The 21,776-nt window shown below is 43.1% G+C and overlaps 2 protein-coding genes across 7 annotated transcripts in view; one reads left to right on the top strand and one right to left on the bottom strand.

Annotated features, from left to right (window-relative positions):
* nav2a (neuron navigator 2a) overlaps positions 1-15,722 on the top strand; it is a 214,332-nt gene extending 198,610 nt beyond the window's left edge. For all 6 annotated transcript variants that reach the window (XM_086294411.1, XM_086294410.1, XM_086294408.1 and 3 more), the window contains 19 exons: positions 651-703; positions 2,641-2,664; positions 3,057-3,131; positions 4,676-4,759; positions 4,880-5,003; positions 5,192-5,376; positions 6,855-7,027; positions 7,122-7,275; positions 7,502-7,688; positions 7,808-7,905; positions 8,006-8,101; positions 8,290-8,464; positions 9,121-9,356; positions 9,755-9,906; positions 10,193-10,264; positions 11,843-12,039; positions 12,120-12,238; positions 12,513-12,713; positions 12,863-15,722. In XM_086294411.1, the coding sequence (XP_086150537.1) occupies positions 651-703; positions 2,641-2,664; positions 3,057-3,131; positions 4,676-4,759; positions 4,880-5,003; positions 5,192-5,376; positions 6,855-7,027; positions 7,122-7,275; positions 7,502-7,688; positions 7,808-7,905; positions 8,006-8,101; positions 8,290-8,464; positions 9,121-9,356; positions 9,755-9,906; positions 10,193-10,264; positions 11,843-12,039; positions 12,120-12,238; positions 12,513-12,713; positions 12,863-12,988 (2,531 nt within the window). In that variant the 3' untranslated portion in view covers positions 12,989-15,722. The remainder of the gene's footprint in view (positions 1-650; positions 704-2,640; positions 2,665-3,056; positions 3,132-4,675; positions 4,760-4,879; positions 5,004-5,191; positions 5,377-6,854; positions 7,028-7,121; positions 7,276-7,501; positions 7,689-7,807; positions 7,906-8,005; positions 8,102-8,289; positions 8,465-9,120; positions 9,357-9,754; positions 9,907-10,192; positions 10,265-11,842; positions 12,040-12,119; positions 12,239-12,512; positions 12,714-12,862) is intronic.
* Positions 15,473-19,114, bottom strand: dbx1a (developing brain homeobox 1a). Its single transcript, XM_086294414.1, has 4 exons — positions 18,578-19,114; positions 18,359-18,460; positions 16,597-16,799; positions 15,473-16,471 (listed from the first exon to the last, which is right to left on the bottom strand). The coding sequence occupies exons 1-4, from the start codon at positions 18,939-18,941 to the stop codon at positions 16,184-16,186; spliced, it is 957 nt and encodes a 318-aa protein (XP_086150540.1). The 5' UTR covers positions 18,942-19,114; the 3' UTR covers positions 15,473-16,183.
* Positions 19,115-21,776: the final 2,662 nt, after the last annotated feature.

Genomic DNA, 21,776 nt, shown 5'->3' with positions numbered 1-21,776 from the left:
GTATGTTCTGATCCTCTTCCTGCATCTGCAGGCTAAAAGAGACTTACTGGGAATTTGCACTCATAAAACCTTCAGCGCTACCGGCGTCCTTAATCAAACAACTTCTGTGAAGAATAATGGATATTAGTAGTTAGAAAAAGATGTAAACTAATAATGATGATCTAAAACTAAAGTGCAGTTCACCTTTTCATGTGGCTTCCAGCACATGATTCTGTCTAGACCAAATCAAGATAAAAGTGAGTCACATCTCATACTTACAAGGCTATTTATGAACTAATAAATCAGCTGGGATCGGCACAACCTCTCGGTGCGGTTGATGACATCACACTGCTGATCCTTTCTGATCTGCTCACAGCCAGGAAACAGTGCTGGTGTTGTTTCCCTGCCTCTGATGTGTTATTACCAGTTGAGTCATTAGTTGCGCCACAGTCTGACTGCTGCATGTAGGAGTTCTTTATCTCGGCAGTCATTATGTCATTTATGAGGAGGTGGGCAGGAGCTGGGAAGACTGGGAGGAACCGTGCTGGGTGGGCAGTGTTGGAAAAGAGTGGGTGGTTAGTGAGGGGAGTGTGGGAGGTCTGCTGATAATGAAGGTGCTTGTGTCTACAGATGTAATTTCTAATCACTGCTTTCACATTTTGTCTTTTCAGTTCACGGATCATCTCTGTCTCTGGTCTCCAGCACTTCTTCCATTTACTCCACGGTGAGTTCAGAAACTGCCAAGTTAAACAGAGTTAGTCCTATATGACTGAGGTTCTGAATAAAAACTACATTTTTAAAGTGATGCAAAAGAGAAGCAGTGCATTTTTTCTGGATACATTATTTTTGGGTAAATAAAGAATAAGAAAAACATTTCAATATAACTGCTACTGAAAAAGCGTGCACTTTTGTGATGGTATCTAAAAGGCAAAATCTCATTTAAGGCAGTCTTTGCAAAGCAGCAGGTATTGTGGTATTGCAGCAGCACCACAATTCACATGGAAACTGGAGAAACCAGTTTGTTCTTTTGTCAGCGCAGTTATGATATACTGACTACATGAATTGGTGAATTTACCCCCTAATCCGCGCAGATATGTAACTCAAAGATCCTGTGAGAAATTGGCTGTTTGAAGTCACACGGGACAGCCCACGAGTATGCACTGTAGCCAGTCAGAGGTTTGTGCTTCACAGTGTGGCTCCTCCTCCCTGTGTGAGTTTCCTCACCTGGGCAGGTGTAGCAGAGAAACTCTCAGACACTGGCTGGTTCTTTTTGAGATAAAGAGTCGCAGGTTCAAAATCACAGAGGGGAAGAGACTGGAAGCAAAATGATGGCAACTTTATCCTTGACAGGCGCTGTCGCATCGTGGCAACTAACGGTAGGGATGAGACGGAGCAGGGCCGTAGGGTGCAGAAAGTCTTTGTTGTTTTTCTTGTGGTCTGAGTGTTGAATACAGCTGTTAACTATCTGATTATGTGGAACTCTTTTTTTTTTTTTTTTTTTTTTTTTTTTTTTTTCTGAGTGTAGATTGCGAGGTAATGGTGCTTGATTGATTTCAGAGATTCATTTGCAGTTTAGTTTAAAGGTCTCCAGGTTAGAAATCACACTGATATGAAATTTCTTTTATCCTATTTATTGCTTGTCCTTAAAAGCACACAAACATTTTGCCTAACTAAATTATATTCACATTTGAAGAGCTTATGTGTCACCACAGAGAAAATACATGATATGTTTTGTCTGCGTTTCCAAGACAGACTGCTGTTTGTGTATCTAGGATAAGCCTTTCGTGTGTGTGCGTGTGTGTGTTAGTGTTTGCATGCAATTGACAGCTCCGTTTGCGTATGTGGACAGATGCCACGTGCCACAACACAGATGTGCTCACACACCTCTGTGCACAGATTAGATGATAAAAGCTGTTGCGTGCTGCTGCTCCGATCAGGAGCTGGAAAGTGGACAGATGGAAAAATCGTGGCTTATCAGCTCTCCTGCTCAAGTTCAGGAGCTATGCTGAAAGACTGTTGATCACACTGCAAATCACACTGCAAAGTTCTATAAATGTAATTTCGTATTTAAAAGCTTCTTATTAAATCTTATATCTAATCTTCATCAGAAGATGCAAAATTCATGGAAAACTGAGGCATTTGCTACGTCGCTGTCATTGGTTGGAAATGGCGTAAGACGGCTTCATAGTCGTATTAAATTTTAGCCTCAGGGAGGCCAGTTTTGATCCAACAATACACTGACCTCTTGCTAAGAAAGATCTTTCCGTTGCAGTGTGTTTACACATAAATGTGGGTGTTGCGTGTTTCGCTGTTTTGGTGAACGGCAGCAGGGTGTGTTGTGTTCGTGCGAGCGTTTGTTTTGCATGCTCTCACTCTGTACATATTTGACTACCTGTCTTTTCTTACTATTGTTCCATGTGTAGCCTGTCAAGACAATGAATCTCTCAGTGAAATGCCTTTAGGAGGATTTCTCTACTTTCCAGACATATTACGCCAGACAATATCTTCCACAGTTTATAAAGCTCATATCCATGGAGCTAACAAATCAGACGAGAGTGTGCTCCAACCTCCACTCTGCTCTGCTTTTTAATTAAAGTCTGTCTCAATTCAGTCAGTGGTGCCCTCTAATGGTTTTCTTATCTTCTGGTGTTTGTTTTACAGAATGAGGAAAAGTCTCAGTCGGAGGTAAGCATCAGCCCGCCCACAGCACTTCTCTCCTCTTTAATTTTCCGCACACAGCCACTGGACTTGTTGGAACACGGGGATGTTTTTACAGTTGGATCCAGATACACGTGTAGCTGTATTGTGACTGACCCTGTAACAAGCTCTTGTTCCTGTGAACACCTGCGCGTGCTCTTTTATGCTTTCTGCCATTTCACCGCTGAACCTGAACTTCAATCACAGCTTCAGAGCTTCAATCTGGGAGCCTGACTCTTTTGATGCTGGATGCATTTATGTGCTTAGCGTTACATACATGCTCCATGAAGGCATGCATGTATTTAAATCTATGTGTGTATGCTTTTGTTTTGGCGCCTTTTGATGTCATGGCATTTTTTTTTTTTCTTGTAAATCCTCAGATTCGCAAGCTTCGGCGGGAGTTGGATGCCTCCCAGGAAAAAGTTTCAGCCTTGACAACACAACTGAGTGCAAATGTAAGGCCTCAAGCACTTAAGAACATGCAAACCCAAACTGTTGAAGAACATCTGTCAAAACTATCAAAGGGGTTAAAAAAACCCTTTTATTATATATAGTATATAGTTTTTATTTTCCAAAGATTAAGCTAAATAAGCCATTATATGTCAAATAATTTCCATATATGCTCATTTCTAACTGCTAATTAGAGAAGTTTTAACAAACATATTGAGCTCTTTAAAATGCCAGCGTTTTCTCAAATTCCTGAACATTTTCCAAATACAGGCAGAAACACTTATTCAGACTGAGGGGATATCTCTTACAGGTATCATTTTACAACTGGTAGAATGATCAGAACATCTCTTTAAGCATCTCTAGACATGATCATTTCTGCCAACCCTGCTCCTGTATTGCACAAGTCCTGCCACGCTCAGCTGGTAATCTTCAGCCTGAGTGGGCGCTTGCTAGTAGTTTCACTGTGGATTAGAGATATGGAAGCAAGGCAGAGGTGTTACATTACAGCAGTGTCAAGTCCCAGCACAATGCCGAGGGTTTGTCCCAGATGTGGAGTAAAGATTTGTTGTCGATGACGCCTGGATACACAAAGTGCACACGAGTGTTGAAAGATAAGCACAGACGGAGCAGACAGGAGCTGGTATTGGGGAGGTGGGCTTTGTTCAAATGTATTTATATGCATGATGAATTATCTGAACACACCTTGAAGCCCTGGAGGCTGCTCTAAAAAGTCACGACTTGAATCACATGTCAGTCAGCACTGTGCTCAACTCTCACACACATTTCTACAGGCGTCCGCGGAACATTTATATTCACAGCCCAGAACATAATAGTGAAGGATGAGCAAGTTCACCCATGTCTAACTGTTTAAATCACCATAATGATCCATGTCACTCAAAAGGAATAGTTCAAGTCTTTTGTTGTAAATTTGTCTCCAGTTTTAATCCTTGGCACTCACATTATTTTTCTTTGACATGTCATGTCTGTGTCTGTATTTCTTTTGAACTGTGAACACATACCCAAGTTACCTCTTTCTCAGAAGGTCGTGTAAAAAAAAAAAAAAAAAAAAACACCACCTAGAGTTAAACTAGGTCTGACCAATCGTTGACTGTCTGTGGCCTTGAATGAGCCAAGGATCCAAGGATTGTTTTTGGAACAGTTTTGTCATAGTTGTACTCGTAATGTGCCCTCTCCAGAAGATAATATTTTTTCCCAGGACATTATTGGTTAGTATATTATTTGGGTTTGGTTATGTTTTCATTTTGGTGTGAAGATGGATTGACTAACATGTTTGGGCTTTAGCCTCAAGGTTAACGTGTCTCACTTTTTTCCGTTCATCCAAAAAGTAGGCCGTTCATTTTCTTATTGTCTCTGTTTATTAAATCAAGATTGTTTCATACACTTACAGGATATTATAAAACAGACTTGGGATACAATTCTTTATACACGAACCACTTAGCTCTCTGAAGTTAGCTAAAATTTGTGTATTTGTATATTTGCCATGTTATGTAAGGAGTTGTTAAGATGCAATTTGATTGTTTCTTGTCAGGCTCACCTGGTGGCAGCGTTTGAACAGTCTCTGGGCAACATGACCATAAGGCTGAAGAGTCTCACCTTGACGGCCGAGCAGAAGGTAAAAACAGAATAGAAAAAAAGAAAAAAATGTTTGGTTTCTGATGTTTGAAAGAAAACTACTGTGCACAAAGTCTCTGTAGATGATTGTTAGGTTGATCATCATGTTTTTTCTGTACAGGACTCCGAGCTGAATGAGTTGAGGAAGACCATCGAGCTTCTGAAAAAGCAGAACGCTGTTGCTCAGGCTGCCATCAATGGAGTCATTAACACACCTGAACTTACACCTAAAGGGGATCGCACAGGTACAGAAAATAACAGTAACGCCTCAGTACAGCAATTTGAATTTGTGCCAATAATATCAGGATTATTAACTGGGAATCATGCAAAGGCACTCTAGTATAGAGGCTCTGTATAGACATGTCTGGGAGAAAGGTCATCATGGGACACATTGTAATGCCATACATCTTTTCCCCATCCTCTGTCTCCCCAGCTGGCAGTAATGGCAGTCCACAGCAGCAGCAGCAGCAGCAACAGAACCAGCAGCCAGATCTGCGCATCAAGAGACAGCACTCCTCCGACAGCGTCAGCAGTGTTGCCAGCGCGACCAGCCACTCGAGTGTGGGCTCCAACATGGATGCTGACGCTAAAAACAAAAAGAAGAACAAAAAGAACTGGGTAAGAAGCCAGCAGTTTAAATAGATTATGTACAAGGAGGTGATTGCACTGTGTGACAACAAGCAGCCATTTTTTAACTTTTTTTTTTTTTGTCTTGTGTATCTGCATTTTCATATTTGTGTGGGTGACACATCTTTGTGTTTCTCCTCTTTAGCGTTCTTTGACTGGGGAGAAGGTGATTACAAACAGTATTTTCATAGGCTCAGTGTTGTTGAAAAGCAAGTAATGATGGATTTGACTGGTTATTTTAGAGATCAGAAAACATCAGCGTTTTACCTTGATATTTAGCTAAATGTAGTAGTTGTCTTTTGACCTGTAAATTATGTAGTAATGCTTTCTGGATAGAGTGTTGTCCCAATGTTGAGTCATTAGTGTTTTTTTTAATTTTTTTTATTAGTGATCATACAACAAATATGACACTTAAAAATTTTTTGTTGTTGTTGTTGAAAGACTTTTTTGTGCACCGGAGGACAAGTCAGAGATGATGAAGTACGAAACTTTTCTTCCTCCCTCTCTTCCTCCTGGTTGACTGAAACAATGTGTTTGGCCACCTGTGCTTGTCAATCCAGATGTTGTCAAATGTCAGGAAGAGCAATGTAGCACTTTTAGACATCAGATCCTCTAGAGTTTCCTGCCTTAGGTCACAGTGATAATAAAATACCACTGCTTGGATAGATGAGACCCCACAGGAGCCTCCTCCATGCAGGTGCTGCTCATACAGTGAGTGATGTGTTGAGTGCATGGGGGCAGCGTGTGTTGGAGAGTATATAATGGATCATGAAAGACTCCTCGCTTCATGGTGGCTATGATGTAGAATTAGCTTGCAGCTGCCTGGAAGTCAAATAAAATCTCTAGTCCTGTAGGCATCTCTAGTTTAATCTGTTTGTCCCACCATAACACATTATCACCCCCAAACCCATATGAACATGTGCTGTTTTGTCTCTCTGTCTTCCTGTGCTTCGCTTCATGTGGCAGGTGTATGAGGTAAGAATGGTACGCTATGTGAAATGAAAGGAAAGAAGCCTAACCCCTGCACTTTTTATAGGTTACTAACATCGGCCCTCTTCTTCCTTTCCTGCACTTTGCTGTCACTGTAGTGCCTTTCTTCTCCTTTCTAACACTACTTCTCCCTGAAAGCTGCTCTCATGACGCTTGAGCTGGCTCTTTAAGGAAAAATTCACCTGAAAATGTCAGAAGAACCATAATGCTTGTGGTTCTTGTAGGAGATTGCCAAAACACCTTAAATAAATTACTAACATGAAGAAGAAGAAAACAAATATGTTTACATAAGAGTGTAAACATAACACATTACACTGTGTTTGGGGCTGTAGCTCTGAGTCAGTCATAAGACAGTTTCCCCCTATTTCTTCTCCCTGTGACTCACTTGCAGTTTTCCCACTACTTCCCCTCTCAACAGCTTTTCTAATAACCTCACCTGTTCATCGCCTTGCTTTCTTTCTTCTTTTTGTTTCCTGCAGTTGCGAAGTTCCTTCAAACAAGCATTCAGCAAGAAGAAATCTCCGAAGTCGGCCTCCTCTCACTCTGACATCGAGGAGATGACGGACTCTTCATTGCCATCCTCTCCCAAGCTGCCTCACAATGGCACCTCGGCCACAGGCCACATGCTCAGGAACACGCACTCCAACACACTGTGTGTACTAGCTCAACATCTGCATGTGACAAAAAACTGCTCAAATTGCACTATGTTAATGCTTCAAACTGCATTGCCTTGTGTGCGCATACAGATTGTCGGAGTGTTTGGACAGCGAGGCTGAGACGGTGATGCAGCTGCGCAGTGAGCTCAGAGAGAAGGAGATGAAACTAACTGACATCCGCCTGGAGGCTCTTAGCTCTGCACATCAGCTTGATCAACTCCGCGAGGCCATGAACCGCATGCAGGTCTGCAAATTTCAGACTGAGCTTACTGAGTATGCTTCACATTGAGATGGATGTAAACATTGAATGTCTGATTGCATATAATTGTTGCTGTACTCATGTGACTGAAGCGTTATTGATTTCTGATGTTTAGTTTAATACATTTTTAATGCTAACATTTTAATTGACATGAGGGAAGGGTGAATACATACATGTACATAAAAGATTATTTTCGGATGTTTATCTGCAGGTGGAGATTGAGAAGCTCAAGGCGGAGAATGACCGTCTGAAGCTGGAGAACCAGGGCAGCAGGACGGGCTCCCAGGCCTCCATCTCATCTTCTCCTCCCCCTCATACACACGGCCACACCCCAGGGCCTGCACCAGGGCTCTCCCAACATGGCCTCAACCTCACGGCCAGTGAGTCCACCAGCCTGGGTAAGACAGGACCTGCACAGTTCAGGATGATACATTACTCCAGTGTATTTAACAATGAAATGTTTTAATGTGTAACACTGACAATGGAGAAATCACATGTAACGTTGTCTTCCGGTCAGACATGTTGCTGGATGACACGGGCGGAGAAGGAGGAAGGAAGGAGGGGCGGCACGTGAGGATTGTCGTTAGCTTGGATGAAGACAGCAAGTGGGGAGAGGTGAGACTAATGTAACAAACGCTTTTCTGGTTGTTTTTAGGTTTTAATTTTATCTGTAGGCTTTTGGTATATTCAACTTTTTTTAATTTTTCCATCACAGGAGGCTCGACCTCGACATTTTCTTATTGGTTGCATCGGTGTTAGTGGCAAAACTAAGTGGGATGTCCTGGATGGAGTAGTCCGACGCCTTTTCAAGGTAAAGACAGGAAAATGGTTAAGAATCAGATAGAGACAAAACATGGTTGGCTGTATTTGACACATTTATACTTCCTATATTGTATAAACATAATTTCCTTCCATTCACTTTCATGTTTTTGGACAAAACATTCTCATTCAGAAACATTTCAGTCCTTAGAAAGCTGCTAAATGCTTTATCTCTGACAGGAGTACATCACCCATGTGGATCCAGTGAGCCAGCTAGGCTTGAGCTCAGACAGCGTGCAGGGATACAACATTGGAGAAATCCATCGGCCCAGCAGCCCCAGTGCCGCCAACACGCCTGAGCTGCTGCCGTGCGGCTACCTGGTGGGAGACAACACTATCAACATCCAGCTCAAAGGTACCAACCTCTCAGCATGCTCATTGGTCCCAATGAGTTCGCATCGCAGCCTTCAGTTTCCATGAGCTCAATGGAAATGTGGCTGATCGCCAGCATGTTAAATTCATCAAGGGATGAAAGATAGATAGATAGAGACCCTTGAAAGATAGATAGATAGATAGAGATATTATATATATATATATATATATGACAAAGTTGTTTTTTTTAATACTTAAAGATATTATCGCTACATCTCAGAAATGACCAGCAATCTTACAGATACAGATATTTTTATATAGAGAGTAGTTTTTAAGAGAAAGGTTTCCCACAGTAATAAATCAAAACAAAACACCTTGTGCTAAAACTTAAAATATGTCTTGGGTTCAATAAATGAATAAAACATTTTATTTCACTGTAAAAAAACAAACAAACAAAAAAAACAAAAACAATGAATAAAGCTGTCAAAAAAAGGATTTTTAATTGTGATACATTAAATTATCTGAATTTAAACAAACTATTGATTGATTAAAAAATCTAATTAATACACTTTGGTTATGAAAGGTAGAGGATTTTAGCTAACTGAACTAAAGAAAATAACATTAAGATATTTGACAAACTCAATCATCTTCTGCAAACTGCTAACCTCCCATGACATGAATATATGTGTCCGTGTACAGGTGCAGGAAGTGAAAACGTGGACTCGCTGGTGTTCGACACGCTCATCCCCAAGCCGATGCTGCAGCGCTACGTCTCCCTGCTGAAGGAGCACAGGCGCGTCATCCTGTCAGGCCCCAGCGGTACAGGAAAGACCTACCTGGCCAATCAGCTATCGCGTCACCTGCTGCTGCTGGAGGGCCGACCGCTAACTCCAAATGCTGTCGTCACTTTCAACGTGGATCACAAGTCCAGCAAAGTAAACATGCACACAGATTCTCTACATGCTGGTTGTTAAACCCAGTCTGCAAAATGTAACAAGCACAAAAAGCTACATTGCAGAGGAATTCCTCTTTAGTGGGTCGTAGGAGGTAACAGCTGAATTTATCACCTCTAAGAGCTCCGATATTTAATTTTTCTAGGGTTAAGTAAGTGTTGGGTTGACTCTTGAATATATTGAATTTAATTATTTGTTTAGTTTGCAAAACTGTAAACAACAGCTACAAATATTAGGGCAACAATTATTTCAATATGTCAGAGCAGTTTGCACCCCCCCCAAAACATGGTTGTTTTCTAAAGCGTCTGGTCAGACGGGTTTTTGAGAAACAACTTGTTCCCTGGCTTAAGAAATGTAAAACGTAATCTATGTGTTTGTAGGAGCTGCGTCAGTACTTATCAGGTTTGGCCGAGCAGTGCAGCAGTGTCTCAGGGGCAGAGAGCCCTCTAGTGGTCATCTTGGACAACCTCCACCATGTCAGCTCCCTGGGAGAAATCTTCAATGGTCTGTTCAACTGCAACTACCAGCACAGGTCAGTTCACTACACATTCCATCTGCACAGTCCTCCTAAAGCTTGAATGGATTTTGTATACATGCTTAGTGTTATTACTCAATAAAGACTAGAAGTATCGCATTTATTTGAAAATGTGTACAGTTGTTCTGTAGAGCAGGTTGGCTTCACTTTACCTCAAATGAACTGAGCTGAAAGAAAACCCCTGTTAGAACAGCTCAGGGAGTTACGTCAGATTAAAGCAGAGTAAATCCCTCTCAACGTGTTTAGTAACTTCATGAAATGATGTACTTTTCTTGCCTTTCAGCCCTTACATTATCGGCACCATGAGCCAAGCCACTTCATCTGCCCCCAACCTGCAGCTTCACCACAACTTCAGGTAAACTGGGGATTTATACCATAGCTACGTAAACCCTACAGCTTAACCTGACATGCACCTCCCTAGAAATGTGACTACAGGTTGGCTCCATGCAACCCACAGCTACAGTGACAGGCCTGTTCAGAACAGTTGATTCTTCTTCTGTTTTTCTGGCTACTTTTCACCCCCGTTTTTGAATTTATCAGTGAGAGAGTAACAATCATCCCCTCAGTATAAAGAATAAATGTCATAGCATCAATATAAGAACTTAGAAATGTCAGCAAATTCCTGGAGGAAGCCTGCTGAAACTGCCAGAATGGACCTGAAGGAATGTAAAAAGAATTGGAACAGCTAGACGGACAAATATGTGTGCACCCGAAAACAAAATGAGCACAACAAAGAGCAAAGACCTGGGGGGGGGGGGGGGAAACCCCAGCGTTTTATTTGTTTCTATCGGCTGGCACTGCTTATAAAACACAGAGACCCAACCACACAGTAATTAAAACAAAATGCACCAGCACAAGCATAAATACCAACAACTTATATAACGGTACAGGAAAGACCTACCTGGCCAATCAGCTATTGCATCACCTGCTGCTGCTGGAGGGCCGACCGCTAACTCCAAATGCTGTCGTCACTTTCAACGTGGATCACAAGTCCAGCAAAGTAAACATGCACACAGATTCTCTACATGCTGGTTGTTAAACCCAGTCTTCAAAATGTAACAAGCACAAAAAGCTACATTGCAGAGGAATTCCTCTTTAGTGGGTCGTAGGAGGTAACAGCTGAATTTGTCACCTCTAAGAGCTCCGATATTTAATTTTTCTAGGGTTAAGTAAGTGTTGGGTTGACTCTTGAATATATTGAATTTAATTCTTTATGTTTAGTTTGCAGGCAGCACGGTGGCACGGTGGTTAGCACTGTTGCCGCACAGCAAGAAGGTCCTGAGTTCAATTCCAACATCAGGCCGGGGTCTTTCTGTGTGGAGTTTGCATGTTCTCCCCGTGTTTGCGTGGGTTCCCTCCGGGTACTCCAGCTTCCTCCCACCGTCCAAAGACATGCAGCTTGTGGGGATAGGTTAATTGGAAAATCCAAATTGCCATTAGGTGTGAATGTGCGAGTGAATGTGAGTGCGAATGGTTGTCTGTCCCTGTGTGTTGGCCCTGCGACAGACTGGCGACCTGTCCAGGGTGTACCCCGCCTCTCGCCCTATGACAGCTGGGATAGGCTCCAGCGTCCCCCGCGACCCTGAAAAGGATAAGCGGAAGCGAATGGATGGATGGATGTTTAGTTTGCAAAACTGTAAACAACAGCTACAAATATAAAACTGTAATATTAGGGCAACAATTATTTATATATGTCAGAGCAGTTTGCACCCCCCCAAAACATGGTTGTTTTCTAAAGCTTCTGGTCAGACGGGTTTTTGAGAAAACCCTGGTTCCCTGGCTTGAGAAATAGATTATGTTGTAGGCTGTCGTTGTAGAGCCTGGCAACTGAATGCTTAGATTCACATGATCATAGTTACAGCTTCTCCCTTCAGGACAGGCGGTAGGATGTTATATTTCTGAGTCCTAATATGCCTGTGTGATCTCTGATCAGGTGGGTGCTGTGTGTCAACCACATGGAGCCAGTGAAAGGTTTCCTTGGCCGCTACCTGAGAAGGAAGCTGATCGAGATGGAGATCAGCAGCCGAACACGCAACGTAGAGCTGGTGAAGATTATTGACTGGGTCCCGCGGGTCTGGCACCACCTCAACCGCTTCCTGGAGACACACAGCTCCTCTGATGTCACTATTGGTGAGAGCACGGGAGAGAACAAGGAGTGCATAGATGCCAGTGTGGAAGCACTATTTATACCTCTGCTCTGTGGTTTGCAGGACCCCGTCTCTTCTTGTCATGTCCCATGGACGTGGAAGGCTCCAGGGTTTGGTTTACTGATCTCTGGAATTACTCCATCATCCCCTACATGCTGGAGGCAGTGCGTGAGGGACTGCAGGTTGGGCTTAGTTTTTGTTTGTAGAGTTATTAAACATATTACCATTCTTCTCTTTCACATTTTTCCCATTTCATCAAAGAATCAGAAGCTGTGTCTTCTTTCATTTCTGTTCACATATGTTCCAGCTTTCACTCTTGTCTGCTGTAACTTTTAGTTATTACTCATAAACCTGAACCTCAGCAACAAACTTGTTTTTCAAAACTGTTGTCCTAAATTCTTTGTCCACCTCGAAGCTTCTCTGGGTCACAGTTCTGATGTTCGTCTCTCTCTGTAGCTGTATGGCCGCAGAGCTGCATGGGAAGACCCAGCTGCCTGGGTTATTGACACCTACCCGTGGTCAGCAACCCCCCCTCCAGGTGACTGGCCCCCGCTGCTGCAGCTCCGGCCAGAGGATGTCGGGTTCGATGGCTACTCAGCCCCGAGAGAAGGAGTCAGAAAAGAGCCGCCACAGAGTGACAGTGACGCAGACCCACTGGTGAGTAAAGAGCAGACTGTGATGCCTGTTTCTGTTCTGAGCATTTAAACCATTTAAACCAAATGCACAGTGTCTACTATAACCTGTGTGTGAAAGAAACTGCTTCGTGCATAAAGCTCAGTCGAACTGACACTTAGTTGTGCCGACAGATGAACATGTTGATGCGTCTGAAGGAGGCAGCGACCTCGTCGAGCCCACAGAGCTACGACAGCGACTCCAACAGCAACAGCCACCAGGATGACATCCTGGACTCATCGCTGGAGTCGACCTTGTGATGCTATCTGAAGGCAACACCGGCATCACTTTAAAAAAAATTTTCTCAGTGTGAGAACTTCCGTTTGAGGGTTGAATTTCATGCTACAAAATCCAGCCACCTTAATTTGGGTGCAGGTAACCCAAATACTTTAAAAAAGGAAAGAAAAAAAAGTGAAATTGCATTTCAGTAAACGGGCAACAGAAGTTTCTACTGCACTGCGCTGTTTGTCCTGTTTTTTGTGTTTTTTTTCCCTTCACCACTGTGGCCCGTGGCTCCTCTCTCTGGAGCCTGACATGTATTCCAGACAGACAGAAGAAAAGCACGCAGCCTGTTGCTGTTGGCGAGGCTTCATCATTACCATCATCACCAGCCATCAGTGTACTTAAAACACCAGCCAGGAGTCCTCCATCCTCCACAAGGCTGCAGCATCGGTCCAAGGACACCAGGCTAAGACACTACGGGTCCTGCCAAGCTGTAGTGTGCCAGAGCTGCCTGCAGATGGTGATACAGGCCCTCAGCTCTGGAGCGTGAGTGAACCCTGTACTTCAGCCTTCTGAAAACATATATGCTGCTGTGGGTTGAATGGATGGAGGAACAGCCAGCCACTTTCTTGCTCCTCCTCCTCTTCCATTGCTGAAGTTGCCTGTGTGATCACTGGAGGATGAATCGAGCCAAAGTGAATGTTCAGTCTCATAGCATGCCTGATCTCACTCCAACAGACTTCTCAGAGAGTTCATTAGTTGTCCATCCCAAACTAGCAAAGACAAAAAAAAGAGTCCATCGAAGGACACGTGTCCATTAAAACCAACTAAGCGATGAGTTCCTACCTGCCATAGCCGAGCGTGTTTGTGGACATGAAGGATGGGAACTGATGGCTTTCTATATGGTACCAGAGAAGTAAGCAAATACTGTAGCAAAGCTTTGTCTACACCGTGTTTTAAGAAAGAACCTTATGAAGGCAAGCTTAGTTAGTTGAATCAAAAGTTCTTATCACAAAACCTACTTACACTTTGTTTTGGTATTTTATTATATTGCACTTTTTCTTTAAGGTCCACAGAGGTTATAATATGGCATTATAGCTGAGAAATTATTATTCCAGTAAATCTAGAAGGATAACATGTAGGTTTTACTGGCTAAAGAGACAAATATAAACACTTACTTCCTGAGAAAAGCTTTTTGTTTCTTTTTTTAATCCACAGCATCTGTAAAGTAACTTTTAAAAAACTGCACAGATGAAAATCTCTTTTACAGAATCCCTTTAAAGTTCTCACAAAAAGATTTTTAAATGGAAAGGGCACTTAATGGGAAGTTATCATCCACCACAGCTAGATTTGTCCTTTTTGAGGCATTCTTCTCCTCTAGCTGTGTTACAACTTCACCGTGCAAGTCTGTGAGCTCATGCTTCAACCCCCTTAGTAAACATTTGAGATCTCCATGCACATTAGCCCCAAGCAGGCGGTTGTAGCACAGAACCCTTTTGGTGCTGGACTGAATTCTAACAAACAATGCCTTACTATTTTCTACGTGCATTAGCGGATTCTTTATTCCTCTAAATGGCTGTAAACTTGACAGGGCTCTGAGTCGACTCTCACCTCGAGTGACTGCGGTTGTCGAGGAGTGATGCTGACCTCTCATCATATTATTCACCAATGCCGCATGATTGAATACACATGAAAGAGAAGTAGTGCTTTTGTATGCATGTGTGAACTGAGAAGATGGTGTAAATATTTGGACCACTATCAAGAAAAAGATTCGGATGTGTTGTGGTGCTCAATACCCGAACTTAACTTATTGATGGTTGATCGGGTGAGGGGAACTTTAAGAAAAAGTCTTTAATTTTTTTTTATACCTCATCCACATCGTTGAACTGTGCTTCTGCCACACTTATTGTCTGTTTTTATGTGATTTGTGATGAACAAAACTGTCATAACTACATATTGAGCTAATTATGGAAAACTAGTGCATATGCTGCTTTGTTTATATTAATATAATTAATCAGAGGTGAGATAAAAGTACTTGTGGTTGAATGATAATGAAAAGTGGTTTGCCATTATTTCAGTAGCTTAAAGAATTACGAATATCATACTTTTGTTTTAAGCCTCCCAGCCTGCCTTCTGGGAGGGGTGCTTAAAGCTGGGGTCATGGAGTCCAGCGCGACTTTCCATGTTTTTCTCACCTATCCTATGCAACATTCATTCTGATCTCCAAATGGAAGCCAAAAGCCGCATGCGTGTTTGTTTTCAGCACTGCCTCGAGATGTACAGCTTGGAACCAGATATGTGAAGACTTTACAGATTTGTGGCCAACGTTCTTTGTCCATTAAGTGTGTCTGTGTATTTCATAAGGCCTCTCCTGCTACTGTCCTCGTAAGCACAAAGAGACTTAATTCTGTTTGCGTGTGTAAACCCACTCTGAGAGGTGTGGATGTCTATCAAGCGTTTGACTCGTCTGTTGATTTATTACTCACAAACTCAATGAATGTTTAGCCTTCTTAGCAATGTACTTTTTTTTTTTTTTTTACATGTAACATAATTTTGTAAATAGTTTATTATTGTGCAGCATTTTGATGACCTTTTTCTAGACAATTTGTTACAGTACTTGAAAAGGAGTATTTTGTGTACAGTCTCTTTACATCAGAGCAGATTGGTGCAGTTTCTCATCACTGGTTTGTCCAGGGCTCAGAGAATTAAATTTGATATCACTGTACTAGTCTTAAGTTATTGTGTTTCAATAAAATTAATAATTATTTATGATTGAATGGTCAAACTGTTATCTTAAAACTGCACACACATGTGACTTGGAATTGTTTAGTTTTATTTGATTTTTGTACAAAAGGTGAAATAAACATATATACAGCACATAATACAACATAGTTATTAAACAAATTGGTATAAATTAACAAAATGGCTACATTTTTCAATAAACAACTCTATTCATGTCAATGTACAGTAACGCAATATTCTTGGCATAAAACTTCCATACGAACTTGTACAAAATACTGTACAATTCAACAAAGCTGTGCAAAACAACAAACTGTGTCTCAGTAGCAGATCCTGTCCAGTGCGCATGCACTGATGAAGCCACAAACATGGGTGCAACTTGTTTGAACGGCGACGTTGATGGTTTGTCACAGCGGCAGTTTCCTTCTAATCTGGTCACAGTCTCATAAAAACAGATCATGGGTTATAACTCTATACTCGCTTTTCAAAATAAATTAAGATACTGTTATCTCCTCTTCATCTGACTCCGAGAAATCCGAGTGCTTACTGGAGAGGGAGGGAGAGGAGATGGTGGAACCTGCCGCCCTCATTCTCTCTGTTCCGAACTCCTTTTCTTCCTCCTCTTCCTCTTCGGCTGAGGACTTCTTGCCCACATCGCTGAGGTCCGGGTGCGGGTTGGCTTTGGTGGGCAGCGTCTGCTCGCGGCATCCACCGGAAGACAGCAGCTCTCGTTCCTTGGAATTTCTCCATTTCATCCGTCGGTTCTGAAACCAAATTTTTACCTGCAAGAAGGAGAAAATCATAAGTGGGTAAAGTTGTTTGTCGATAATGGGTTAGTCGCTAGAGGATTACGGAACTGGTTTTTACGCACGGCGTACTGAACATTTTGAGCACTTGCGAGTTTTACCTGCGAGTCTTTTAGGCCAAGTTTAGATGCCAGCTTCTTCCTGTCGGGCTTGCTGATGTATTTCTGTTTCTGAAACATTTTCTCCAAGGCTTTGCGCTGCACGTCGGAGAACACCGCCCTCCTCAGCATCCCTCTCCGGGGTTTTCCTCTGGCTGCCAAGGGCCACGAAAAAGTCCCCGGGATTGGAACAACGGATGAAGATGCTACAGTGCAGGAAAAACAAAACAGAAAATTAAGTGGAAGCAATTAGCATCGTTTTCCGTCATTAAAGACAACCACCATGCCACAAATGTACCGAATTGCTGTACTTAAAACTGCCTGGACATGAGACCATGACATGGCCGCATGAATATAACGATTCTGCGTTAGGACCAGCTTTCAATGGATTATTATTTGAAGTTTCCCTTTTGGAACTGTGCAGTGCTTATGCGTCCTGAGTGAAATGGCACGAGGTGACTAATTAGCACATTGGCCGGTCCCCAACCGCATTGGTATGGTAAAGAGGTAGCATATCCTTTAAGGAACCCTGTGAGGGCGGATAGAGGAGTTAATAAACCGTGAACGGTAATTGTGTAGTAATGAACTAACGGTGAAAAGACTCTGGACAGGCGGCGAAGGCCATATATTATCGCAACAAAAGGAGATTTACACTTTCAAACTAAACACAACTGCATACCAGAATACTGATGCTTGGATGGGGGAGTGAAGAGTGGAGGGGAATGGTGCTTTTTTTCGTGCCCTCAAATCATTTTCATTAAATGAACACGAAAAGCTATTCAGGACGCTGGAGTTGTTTTGTTGAGGCATTCAGCTGAGCCCATGAAAAGACTCCATCTCTATTATGATTTGTCTGAATGAAAGACTAGCGACTTTATAGACTTTTCTAAGAGATTATTCTTTATCTCAAGTCGATGATTGGCCCGCTCGGAGAAAAGAGAAACGTTTAAGGCACAGACAGAGTGGGGATTTGAGGTCAGCGGTAACCTATCCTATGAGTCGCCCAGCATGCAGAAAACTTTCCCCCGACTGCTCCAATTCGAGCACAACTGGGATTTTTTTTTTTTTTTTTTTAACGTTGGCGTTATTTGAAAATCCCCTCTCCCGGCGAAGGACGGTGTTCCTGTCCGCACACTACTGCCTGGACTCCCCCTGACTGCAGCTGCCCCGCGCTCGCAGTAGCACCAAGAACAACGACGCGCTATGTGGTCTTGTGAGAATATTGAAAACTCTCAATAGCGCCTAATAGGGAAATTAGTGCATGACTGGTTCACGCCTTTGGTCCGACTGGTAAAAGTCACTCTCCGGGGTGTGTGGGTGGTTCACCCGGTGGGAGCTGACCAAATTGGTCACGGTGGTGAGGGCTTTGTTGCCCGCCACAGTGGCCCGCTGGCCCCCCGGACGCTGTGGGAAAACGCGGTGCCGGGGAAATACCAAAACGCCCCCCAATGGGAAGCAAGGGGGACTATAACTCGCCACCCCGCCTCAAATTTAGAGCGTGACGATTTGGGATAATTGGTTAATTAGGGGGTGGGTGTGTGGGTCCACGCAGAGGCCAGAGCCAGCGGTCCCCATTAATGAGACAGTGATTTCTTCTTTTCTGGTTGTTTGTTTCCCTTACTGCTTCTGTTTTGGTTAAAATATATGACAGGAGGGGGTGAAAGTGTTTTACATTTAAATGCAATTAGTACAGACACGACTCTAAAGGCCAAAGAGAGTCGTAGATAAGGAAGAAGCGAGTAAAAAAACCAAATGTTGCGCCTACCTGGTAAATAAGGCGCCCTGAATATGGGGTGAAAGGTTGCGTCAAAGCAGGGGACGGGGAAGGTCTTGGTGTTCAGACTGTGGACTGCAGGGGGTAAGGACGCTGTTGAAGAGCAGAGCATGTTAAAATCATTCCTTCATTTAGAAAAGAAAAAAGTGGCTCTAAATCAAACGCATGCGCGTAAGGAGAAAGCAGAGCGACGCTGTAGTGTCTACTCACCAGTCTTTGGTGAGGGTGCGAGGATGGCGTTCACTCCAAACTTGAGAAAACTCGGATCCTTGCTGTTCGGCACCGATGTTTTAGGTGAGCACGATTCGCGCGTCCCCGTACCCACCGCTACCGTGCGCTCCAGCGCCCCGCCGGTGGACACGGTGGTGGTGGCTGTTGTCACGGAGGCGCTCGCTGACGGGACAGTCCGGTTTATAAAGGCGGCGGGACGGCTTATCCGCAGCAGATCCTCCACCAAGAAGCTGGAGTGGGTCTGGAAGGCCGACGGCAGGGTCTGGTGGAGCGGGAGAGCCGCGGCGGGCCGGTACAGCCCGGGGTAGAAGGCAGGAGGCGCAATAACGCTTGGGATCATCATGGTCCCGGCTTTAAGAAAAATTCAAATACTCCTTGTGTCAGCTGGGAGAGAATCAGTCTTGTGAACGGTTGCTAACTCCTCTGGTTTCCTCACTCTGGGGAGAGAAGTTTTATAGTAGCCTGCCCCCCCTCGGCCCTCCACTCAGGGCTGACAGCCTCAACAATGGTGCTCAACAAAGTTCTCCACATGGGTCGCTTTCATGCAGCATCTCCCGGGCCGCTGATTGGCCGGAGGACGCAATTTATGATTGTATTAGACTTCATAAGCAAGTATCACACAATGTGGGGACCACAAAGGAGGCTCAGTCATCAATTTTGCATGTTGGCTACTTTCCTTTCAGTTTGTTTTGTTTGGCAGAGCCAAGCGCCCTAATTAAAGAGCAATCTTTGTATTCAGGTATTATATTGGGAGATTTAATGACTGCTTAAAAAGATATCATTCCCTTTTAGCTTTAACGCTCCCCTTCTTTAAGTAGAAGGGGAGCGTTAAAGAAAAGCTTAGTTATTATTTTAATCTATTGTCAGTTATGCAAAAAATAAAAATCTTGGGGTGGATTTCTTTTAAAAGAAATCAGGTGAGATTTCTATTTGGCTGTCATTATTAGAATAAACTGCAGTCTGTTTTTGTTGTTAAACCTACACCTTCTACATCAGTTGCAGACATGGGCTGCATCTCAGATGTAAATCACTTTTAGGGTTTCATAGGATTCTCAACACTCAATCTGGCCCTCGTCATGGAATAATGTCTTAAACGGATTTCTGCTATCAAAACGCTTTAACAGATGTGTTAAATATCACTCTTTTTTGCACAGGCTTCATTCATTGCGCACTGAGCTGCGGCTGTGCGCAGAGTAGAAGTGTGCGGCCTGAGCCGTGCGCTCATGATCCTGTTAACCATGAACTAACTGTCACCCTCAGCTGCGGAGGAGGCGCCCCTCGGCCTTTCTCCCCTTCCTTCTCTCGCCTTCAGAAAAAGCCCAGTGGAATAAAAAAAAAGAAAGAAAAAAAGCCTTATTTCTAAAGACGGTTTTGTTCTGCTATTTTAACTGGCTGAATAAAAGTGCATCTGTGATTTGATTTAAAACGCATTCATATGAGCGGACACTGAAACCCCATATAAAACTCTTATTAAAGCGACTTGGAGCCTGATAGTCGTGTTCTGTCAGCCTCCCCCCCCCCCCCCCCCCCCCCCAGAAAACCCGTTAAAGCAGCGCAATCAGGCGAAAATGCGTTTCAGACTCAAAGAGGGAGGGGGGGGGGATCCCAATTGTTGCCAGTATTAAACCCAATTAAAAAACAAACAAACAATTAAAATAAAACCAATCTGGAGGAAATATGTGGCTTTAAAATGTAAACAAAAGCTACAACTTGATTTTATTAAAATATGTAATTTAGCCCCAGATGTTTTTTTCGTTTATATCTTTTCTTTGAGCTCAAGAGTACAACGCTCGGCGCATTTTAGGCCTTAATTACGTTTCTTTACCAAAAATTAATTTCGATCACACTGATTATTTTCATTTACAGATATGAAACTCATTGTGTGCAATTTTTCAGTCTCCTTAAAAAAAAAAAAACAACTAAAAAATAGAGTAGTTACACTCTTTAGACCATATTTTAGTTTGTTTTTGTTTTTGAAGAAAATAGGTTCACTGTTAAGTGGAAGAGCGAGTTAAAATCTGACATAATTAAAAATCAGCCTTCCTTCCCTTCTCTGAGTTGCAAATTTTGTATGAAGCTAAGCTTCATTTGGGATCAGCTCAGATCATGATTAGCACTTCTACGTCAGTCTAATATAAAGTGGCCACAATTCCGATAATTAAAAGGGAACGCCTCCGTGAAATGATCCTTTAAAGAGAGTCAGCGCTTGTAAGAGGTGCGTCTGCGTTATTCACGAGCGCAGGACTCACAAACAGGCGTTAACACAGCGCTCCGTCCCGGCAGCTACACCTCCGCTAAGTAACGAGACCTTCAAAGCTTTTTTATGAGCCTATATTCCTTTACTTGGCCGCCCGAAATCCTTCTTTTGTGAGCGGTAAGCAGATGGTTAGCAGGAAGCATAGGCTTCTCTGGCTGACCGAGACTAATTTCTACGAGCTTTGCAAGCTTGCCACGTCCCCGCTCCTTTACCAGGCCGAGTAAAAACAGCTGGCTGCGGCTGAATTAAAAGCCATTAATAGCGCATCTCTCAAACATTAACACTAACGACCCTCCCTCCCTCCCTCTGTCAGAGCACGATGCAGTCCATCACTTTTATACAATCATCCCGCAGGGATTCAGATACAAGTTAAAGTTTAGGCGGCACCACGTGATACTCTGTAGTACAAGCCCAGAAGTGTTTTATAAATCACTGCGAAAGTGTGGATCCGCGGTGGTGTTTACCGTTTAGTTTTTAATGCGTCAGTTTGACATAGCAATATTATTCATATTGCCAGTATTATTTATAGTACTCAGAATATCCTGATAGCCTTTGATAGGCCTGTCTGTATAGGGATTACCATTACAGAGTGGCAGCTGCAGGAGATGCAATTCATTTACACTCCCAGCTATACTGATTACATTAAACACTTTTCCTAAGAGTGTTATAGTTTTTTTTCCCGGCTGGGCCATGCCAGTTTACCAAATAGATGAACTTAACCATTATCTTGGCTCTCTTTCTGCTTCGTTAAGTGAAAGGGGCTGAGTAAATATGTTACCCATGCATGAGAGGCTCTCTATGGGCCGTCCTATTGTGCTGCGGGTCCGACAGGTGGTTGACTGTTTATTATTCCCTCATTATTTATCAGTGACGTGGGCGCATCGAGGAAAGGGAACTCCCCGTCTTTTCACTTAACCGGGA

This window comes from Aulonocara sp. 'chitande type north' Nkhata Bay, linkage group LG1 (genome assembly GCF_057382095.1).
Source record: "Aulonocara sp. 'chitande type north' Nkhata Bay isolate Kocher_YH1m ecotype deep benthic linkage group LG1, A_spYH_male_GT1.1, whole genome shotgun sequence".
NCBI classification, from domain to species: domain Eukaryota; kingdom Metazoa; phylum Chordata; class Actinopteri; order Cichliformes; family Cichlidae; genus Aulonocara; species Aulonocara sp. 'chitande type north' Nkhata Bay.
This window is presented reverse-complemented; position numbering and strand designations above follow the sequence as displayed.

Excerpts from the sequence above, each read along its gene's own strand:
- dbx1a (XM_086294414.1), bottom strand. The coding sequence starts at position 18,941 with ATGATGATCCCAAGCGTTATTGCGCCTCCTGCCTTCTACCCCGGGCTG. Across the intron at positions 18,461-18,577 it reads CGCACCCTCACCAAAGACTG|CGTCCTTACCCCCTGCAGTC; the intron begins GTGAGTAGACAC and ends GCTCTTCAACAG. Across the intron at positions 16,472-16,596 it reads TTGGCCTAAAAGACTCGCAG|GTAAAAATTTGGTTTCAGAA; the intron begins GTAAAACTCGCA and ends TCCTTCTTGCAG.